The sequence below is a fragment of the Brachypodium distachyon genome, chromosome 3 (genome assembly GCF_000005505.3).
Source record: "Brachypodium distachyon strain Bd21 chromosome 3, Brachypodium_distachyon_v3.0, whole genome shotgun sequence".
Taxonomy (NCBI): Eukaryota; Viridiplantae; Streptophyta; class Magnoliopsida; order Poales; family Poaceae; genus Brachypodium; species Brachypodium distachyon.
Window position 1 is genome coordinate 19,628,549 of NC_016133.3, and position 8,542 is coordinate 19,637,090.

The 8,542-nt window shown below is 49.1% G+C and overlaps 2 protein-coding genes across 2 annotated transcripts; both read right to left on the minus strand.

Annotated features, from left to right (window-relative positions):
- Positions 1–1,231: 1,231 nt before the first annotated feature.
- On the minus strand, positions 1,232–4,348 carry LOC100827078 (subtilisin-like protease SBT5.3). Its single transcript, XM_003571585.4, has 4 exons — positions 3,861–4,348; positions 3,654–3,751; positions 3,398–3,562; positions 1,232–3,297 (listed from the first exon to the last, which is right to left on the minus strand). The coding sequence occupies exons 1-4, from the start codon at positions 4,061–4,063 to the stop codon at positions 1,436–1,438; spliced, it is 2,328 nt and encodes a 775-aa protein (XP_003571633.1). The 5' UTR covers positions 4,064–4,348; the 3' UTR covers positions 1,232–1,435.
- A 128-nt stretch (positions 4,349–4,476) lies between these two features.
- Positions 4,477–8,306, minus strand: LOC100831654 (GMP synthase [glutamine-hydrolyzing]). Its single transcript, XM_003573653.2, has 6 exons — positions 7,679–8,306; positions 6,383–6,633; positions 5,926–6,301; positions 5,636–5,767; positions 5,366–5,541; positions 4,477–4,844 (listed from the first exon to the last, which is right to left on the minus strand). The coding sequence occupies exons 1-6, from the start codon at positions 8,246–8,248 to the stop codon at positions 4,721–4,723; spliced, it is 1,629 nt and encodes a 542-aa protein (XP_003573701.1). The 5' UTR covers positions 8,249–8,306; the 3' UTR covers positions 4,477–4,720.
- Between the last annotated feature and the right edge of the window lie 236 nt (positions 8,307–8,542).

The window sequence follows — 8,542 nt, forward strand, 5'->3', positions numbered from 1 at the left end:
AGCGCGCGTAGGGATTTCCCTTGCTCACTTGCTCAAGGGGTGAGAACCAACATACCTTATATATTGGTCCAACTCCTCGTAAACTAGCAATGTGGGACTATTCCCACTTCCTCATCCCACTACATGAATGGGCTTTTGAGATTTTTCAGGAATTAATTTCAGATTGGGCCTTGGGCATAACCTAAAATTCCAACAAGGAATTCATTTTTGTTCTTGTAGCTGCTCCTAATTACTTTGATGCAGTATTGTTCTTGTTAGGGCATGGTCCCTTTCAAGGCATTTCTCAAAGAGTGTTCCTTGGCTATTGTTTGACTGTTTCTAGCGTTTCCAGAAATGGCTCAAACACTTCGTTTTTGACAGACATTTGGTAACAAATTATAACAACGACATTGTTGCATTGCAATTTCTTGATTGGTACCTACAAAATGAGCCAAGTTTACCTAACACGCGCCCAATTTCTTAAATTGCCTTAGCTATGTCTCTGGCAACACATGGCCCCATGTTGATGTATTAATCTTTGTTCTTGCAAGGACAAGGCCGACTAAGGGGTTCGCAAGTTCCAGCAATATATATTGACAGAGAGCTACTCGAGAGCAAATAAAGTCAATGCATCAAGTTAAACTGTAGGCCAATCGTTGTTCCTTCTCCTCTAGTAGGTAACCGAAAGAATGCCAAAGTCGCATGAATGTGTCGATCTTTTATTGTACCACAACATTTTTTAGGCACGAGAGGCACCGAGAATTTAGCCGCGGCATAAGGTCGAACATAGCAACTACTAACTACCTAGATCTTGGGGTTACATTTTTCTATAGATAAGGACCTTGCAAAGTTTGGCTTACACGGCCTTCGAACTTACAAGTCACCTCTAACATATGGTGGACTTGCGCTGAATTGCCTACAACCGAGCATTTGATGGCTTCGGATGAAGCCAGGCGCCAATACAGGAGAACAAAAACATGAAGCTATCTTTGTGAAGGAAAACTGGGTGGATATATGTCTAGAATTCATTTTTGTTCTTGTAGCTGCTCCTGATTGGTTTGATCCGGTATTGTTCTTGTTAGCCCATGGGGCCTTTCTACCAAGTCTATGGTTTCACTTTCATCTACCCAATAAAAGATGAGATGTACAGTATCTAGACATGACTTAGTGTATAAATGCATTTAAATTTAGTCAAAGTTGAGACATTTTTTGTTATACGGAGGAAGGACCAGTATTGTCTTGAAAGGCGAAATTTTTAACGAAGAAAACTCTGTAACTTTATTTACACTCAAGAACATCAAGAAGTTCATCTTTTATTACAATCATGAGTCCGTGACGGCTAAAACCTACTACTATCTCATTATGGTTCACAAAAAAAAAAACTATCTCCAAAATCAAATCCTAAACACTGATCTCTTCCTTCCCTTGGCCTAAACACCGTCAAGAATGTCAAAAGTCAGCCCAGGGCGTTGACCACGACGGGGCTCCTGACATAGTGGATCCCATCCGACCAGACGAGCTTCCCGAACACGTATCCCCTGCCGAGCTTGTCCTTCTGTGACGCTATGTTCACCTTGAACTCCTTCTCCTCGCCGGCCTTCTCGAACACCAGCACCTTGGGGTCCACGGTCATGTTGATCCCGAACGGCGCTCGCCACGACGCGCGGTACGTCCCGGGGCGGCCGACGTTCTTCAGCCGGCGCGTGAGCGTCATGTTGTGGCGAAGCGCCGGCACCACGATGGACGGGTAGTTGAGGTCCTCCATGGGCGGCGGCTTGGCCGGGCACGAGAACTTGCCGCCGCTGAGCCGGCTGAGGTCTTTCGTGGTGAACCCGAGCGCGCAGAGGAAGGTGAAGTACTCGTCGGGGGTGATGTCGTAGACGAGGCCCGGGTCGACGGCGCGGTTCGGGTGCACGTTGCCGGCGCCGTAGGCGAACGCCGTGGCCTCCTTCCCGTTGCTGTCCCGCATCGGCGCGCCCGTGTTGTCCTGCGTGCGCGCCGTGGTCATGATGGCCGACCGCATCGCGGCAGGGCTCCACTCGGGGCGCGCCGCCTTGAGGAGCCCGATGACGCCGGACACGTGCGGGCACGCCATGGACGTCCCCGACAGGATGGCGTACTCCGACCGGCGCTTGTCAGCGGCCACCTCCGTCGGGCTCACGTACTCGGTGAACGCCGCCAGGATGTCCACCCCGGGCGCGGCGATGTCCGGCTTCAGCACGAAGGGCAGCGTCCCGCTGGGCCCGCGGGAGGAGAAGGCCGCCATGGACGGCGAGTTCTTCACGCCCAGCTCCGTCTTGGACGGCGAGATGTTGGCCACGGGGTACGCCGAGGACGCCATGTACTTGTAGAGCGACACAGCCTCGCTGTAGGTGATCATGGTGGCCGGGAGCACGTGCGGGTCGGCCTCGACATCGTCGCCGTCCATCTTGCCGTTGGCCAGGATCATCCCGGCGCCGCCCGCGCTCAGCACGGCCATCCCTTTCATCACCCTCGGGATGTCCCCGCCCCGGACGCACACCACGATCTTCCCTTTCACCTTGGGCGGATCGAGGCAGCCCATGGCGCAGTTGGACGCCAGCTCCGCGCTGCAGTTGGGCAGCGCGGCGCCGCTGGCGTTCACCATGGGGAAGAGCTTGTTCGAATGGAGGTCGGACGACTCGAGGCTCATCCCTTTCATGTGGATGTTGTTGCCGAGGGTGATCTGGTTGGGGAAGTCCCTGTCGACGGTGCTCGCCGCCACGGTGGTGACCCAGGGGGCTCCATTAACGACGGTGTCGTCGAATGGCCCGGAGTTCCCCGCGGAGCACACCACGGAGACGCCATGGATGGCGGCGTGGAGGGAGCCCAGCGTGACGGGCTCGTGGAAGAAGGACTTGGTGTCGGCGAGCGGCGCTTCCTGGCCGAAGGACACGGAGATGACGTCGGCGCCGTCGTGGACCGCGGACTCGAAGCCCGCCAGCACGTCGGCCGTGGCGCACTCGCCGGCCCAGCACACCTTGTATGCGGCCACGCGGGCCCGTGGCGCGCCGCCCTTGGCGGTGCCGTTGGCGTAGCCGAAGAGGCTGGCGCGCGGCACGAAGCGGCCGCCCGCCGTGGACAGCGTGTGGGTGCCGTGGCCCTCCGTGTCGCGCGCCCAGTTGCCGTCCACGGCGGCCGGGTTCGACAGCAGCATGTCCTTGTTGAAGTACCTGGCGCCGATCAGCTTCCGGTTGCACGGCACGGCGTACTTGGCCGAGCCGGGGCACGAGCCACGCCAGCGCTTGGGCACCTCCGCCATGCCCTCGTCGCTGAAGCTGCTCGACTCCGGCCACACGCCTTCACGTACATCATAATATGCACAATGTGATATTATCATTACTTGCTCGTTTGAGAGAGGATCAGGAAATGTTGGATGCGTATATGAATATGAAGTTACCGCTGTCGAGGTTGGCGATGATGACGTTCTGGCCAAAGTTGGCGTGCTTCCAGATGGAGTCCGGGAGGACCTGGCCGTCCTTCTCCATGTCCATGAAGTCCCATGACCTCGTCGTGTGCAGCTTCAGCATCTTGCTCGGCATCACCGTCACCACGTCGGGGTGCTCTGTTCCATCATCAGTCAATCAAGGAAAAACAATGTAAGAATGTCCGTCTTTCTTCTTGTCCTATCCCCTGTATATAGTGGCATTCCTTACTTGCCATCTCGGCTGCTACCTCCTCGTCCAGATACGCCGCGAAGCCGTTAATGTTCTTCGTGTAGGAGTAGAATATCGCGTCCTTGGCCAGCTGCTTGCTGTCGCATTTTAATCAATTCAAATCTCAAAAATTCAGATGCAGTTATATAAAGCATGTGCAAGTCTTTTTAATGTTTCAATGGATTGTCATGTATAAATGATGAGTACCTCCCAAGAACCGATCCCAGGAGCTCATGGTGCGACTCAGTGGCACGCTCGTGCTCCTCCAGCGGCGCGTCGCGGCCGTAGGGATGCGCTCCGAGGTACACCACGTAGGACCTCTTCCATGCGTGGGCGAGGCGGCACTGGGCGGCGCAGACGCAGAGGATGGCGGCAGCGGCGAGGAGGAGCAATGCCCGGCGGCTCGCCATCTTCTTCAGGAACTCGTCGTCTCAGCTGCCGGCGGCCGGCCAAGAAGGTGTGTGACAGAGGGACCCGGCCACTGAAGGTGTTAAATAAGCTTGATGCGCGAGTGTAGGCTAGGATCATGGACAGAGTTTTCAGGGGGTGAGAGGCTTCTAAATCTGGCTTGGCTTTGACTGCGCAAAATTGAGCCCTCGGAACGCTTCAACACCCAACTGGCCTACTAACAAGGGTGTACTGTTTGTCCCTTCCTTTTCTTTTCAAAGAAAGGTTTTGGTTTGTGTTTTCTTGAGTCTCCTACAATGGCTCATCCTGAATCTGTGGCCAAGGAATTGCCTTAAATGATTACTGGTTGGCATCTGCTGAGAGCACGCCAAAGGTTATTTGTTAACCACAAGATACGGCCGGTCAGAATTCTGAATGATCTAGAAACGTGTAGAAATATATTTTAGGAATAAATAGAACAGTTATAAGTACAATTCAAAATCTTTGATCATCTTTCACGGGTTGACAGAGGATTGTCTAGAGCCCTAGACAATAATCTTTTAACTAGTGGTCATGTGTTTTATGATCCCACAAGGACATAAGCTGCTATCCCGCCAGCATCAGAGCACAATTTTGCTATTCCCACTCCGTTATTGCAGCATCAGAGCAATAAACATATCCTATTCCCATTCCACCGTCGCAGGTGGTTTTGATGTGATGTCCTGGCAAACACGGTTAACACCTCGCACATTATTGCAGATCTTCTTGACCACATCTACCAGGAATTGGCGTTCGAAATAATACCTGACAGGATTCAAAACAGAAAGGCAACAGCTGATAAAACATGTGGAATATCAATAAACTGTTGAAACAGTAAAGACAGCCTAGAGTTCACCACGTAACAGGAACAGTGGTAATTGACACTGGTTAACACAAGACATCATAGTATATATCAATACATAAATGAGAGGATCTTTAGGTTTGTAGCAATATCTAAGCACTATAAGATTTTTGGTTCAGACAGAAAATGAAAGGCGGACAAGCAGTGGAATGTTGGTGAACGCTGAAACGTCTCATTGAAACTACTAGTATTCACAAATTACTATAGCATAAACCAAGAAATCAAAGAGGGGCTTCCAAATACTTTTTGTTCCTGAACTCTGGGCTCATAAGCAAACATATAAGCTACAGAGTGCGGCTTATCTGTAGAACTGTAACAAGGTATCGCACATATAGTGCAAAGGGCCTATTCTAACCATCAGAAACCGAGAGTTTTTTTTTCAAAAAAAGAGAGGATAATAAGCTGCAACTTCAATTCAACATACCAGTCTGCAGTCATGCCATCCTCACTGGTAATCGCCCTTAAAGTAACAGCATTGGAGTGAGTTCTCTGGTCACCCTGAACCCCAACTGTTTGTACAGGCAAAAACACAGCAAAAGCTTGCCAAATTTTATCATAGAGGCCAGCATCTTTAATGGCTTGAACAAATATCTCATCCACCTGAAAGACATTAACAGAGTAGTTCATAATTAACATCACATGTCAAAGATGATTTACGGAGTAGCAAAATTGCAATAGTTCAAAAAGCTCATACCTGACGAAGAACCTCCAAAGCATTGCCTTCTGTAACATCACCTAGGACACGTACAGCAAGACCAGGCCCAGGAAATGGGTGTCGCTTTAAGAATGATTCTGGAACATTCAAAATACTTCCCAACTTCCGCACCTTTTGGAGAACAAAATAGACAAATAAGTAATATGAAGGTTTTTCTTCAAAACTGAAGGTAATAAAGTTTCATGGTATGAGGAACCTTTTGTAATATAAAATCAGATCATGCAAAGAGAAAAGCAAGTAGTAGATGACACATAGATGTAGATCAAGACCTCGTCCTTGAATAGGAGCTTCAGTGGTTCAATGAGCTTCAACTTCATATCTTTAGGAAGACCACCTACATTGTGATGGCTTTTGATGGTGTGGGAATGTGTCCTCCCGCTCCCAGGAGGTGGGCATGATTCTATCACATCAGGGTATAATGTTCCTTGAACTAAATATTCAGGTCGTTTTCCTAGCTTCTTTTCTAACATGTGAGCAAAATCATCGAAGACAGCTATGAATTCCCTGCCAATAATCTTTCTTTTCATCTCTGGATCTTTGACTCCTTTTAACTTGCTAAGAAATTGTTCTGAAGCATCAATACAAGTGACTGGAAGGTGCAAGTCACTATCAAAGGTTGACATAACTCGTTCCTGTTCTTTGTATCTGCAGATAATAGTTTTATGTCAGCTTCGCTGCACATTGATTCTGAACAAGAACATGCTGAAGTAATATCTACCATTCTACCTTAACAAGCCGTTGTCAACGAATACGCAATGAAGCCTATCCCCTATTGCATTGTGAACTAGAGTGGCTGCAACCGTTGAATCAACTCCACCTGATAATGCACAAATCACATGTTCATCAGGCCCAACCATACTTCTGATGGTCTTGATTTCTTCATCAAGCACATCTTGCATCTTCCAATCGGCTTTAATCCCGCAAACATCAAAAAGGAAGCGACGCAGTGTTTCCATTCCTTGTGGCGAGTGTGTCACCTGTGTAATCAAAAGATTGAAACATTTATGACGCCATGCTAAGGTATAAGCAGTTTTAGAAAGAAGGATTAAATTACAAAGCAACCAAATGAGGTAATATAATAAGAACAAACAAGACATAGTAAATATACAATGAGCAATATATTAATCCCAGAAAAAAACTTTCTACAACAACATCAGCATTCAACGCCCCTACACACCCATTGCATCATGCAGTACTAAGATAATTTAAACTAGATTGTGGACTACAAACTCTTATTTTCACAAGAGAACAGCTAGAGAAAATAACTGCATTGCTCAGCATTACCCACAGTTAGAACAAGATTATTCCTGCAGAAGAAAAAAAGCATTCCAGATAATTCAAATATTTTTACAGCCTGTTTGGTAGCACTCATTTCCTTCCAGAAATCAAAATTTTGATAGGATTCCAATTGGTTGAATTTGAATTCTGGATTCAAAAATCATGTTTGTTTGCCACATGGATTTGTAGAATAAGAGACAAATCCAAAGAAACGATGCCTTTTAGAGAGGAATTAAGTATAGGTGTGATTCCATGTAATTTCAGATCGAATTCTTGTACCCAATTCCGTGCTAGCAAAACAAATTGGTTCTAAGCCCAAATGATGGAAGCCAAACGAGCTGTTAATTTTTTTTATCAACATCGGCCTTCATTCCCTTATATCCCATTCAAATGGAGAGGAAAATCCATCACCTCTTCAATCTGAGGATAAAACAAGTCAACATATATACATATACCACAAGGTTCCTTGTGTCCACGTTTCCTAAATCTCAAAATCGGGCATAAAGAAGAAACCCTTTCCCATATAGGCCTGTTACATCCCAAGAAACCCAAATTTGGAGCTTAAATGACAAAGTTGCCCCACATATTTCACTACATAAAAGGACAAGTAACCGTGCAATTCAAACCTCAAAATGCACATGTCACAAAGAAGCTAACTAACAGATATAAATGAATTTGTGTTTTAATTTAGGTCCCATGTTTACCTATCCAAAATGATAGAATAAAATGGTAAACGTCAGCTACCTCCGGGTGGTACTGCAGTCCATAATACCGCTTATCCCGATGCTCGATGGCAGCAATGGCGCCCTGCACGCTGCGCGCCACCACCTCGAAACCCTCAGGTAATCTGACAACCTCGTCGCCGTGGCTCATCCACACCGTCTGCCGCTTCCCCACCTCCCCGTAAAGTGCGGAGGACGGGGCAGTAACCTCCACCTCCATATCTCCGTACTCTTGCCTCTCGCCGGACTCGACGGCGCCGCCGAGGGACTGCACGAGGAGCTGCATCCCGTAGCAGACGCCCAGAACGTGCGCGCCCGCGTCGGCGGCGAACTCGAGGAATCCCTCGGGGAAAGTGGGCGCGCCCGGCGCGTGGACGGAGTGGGGCCCGCCGGAGAGTACGACGGCGCGGGGGCGCAGCCCAGCGAGGGAGGAGAGCGGTGCGGTGCCAGAGACGCAGAGGGAGAGGACTCCCAGCTGCCGGACGCGACGGGTGATGAGGTGGGTGTACTGCGAGCCGAAGTCAAGGATGAGGACCAGGTTCTCGCCGGCGCCGGCGGAGGTCGGGAGGGAGGCGGCGGAAGCGGAGCCCATGGCGGCGGCGGATGAGAGGGGATTAGGGTTTTGGGGGTTTGGGGTTTAAGAGGGGGAATGACCCATGAGCTCATTGGTTTCACAGATATTTAACTATAGCACGCTGATAGGTGGGGCCCGCTTAGAATCAGCCAATCAGGAATGCGATAGGCTCATAGGCAAAACAGAGCAAGTCACTCGGTCTTGCCTTGCCCGTATATGTCATGCCAATTTTTGCGTAGTTAAATATTTGTCCACAATTTGCTGAACCATGGTCGTTCAAAAAATTGGCAAGATTTGTGAAGTGAGATGTGA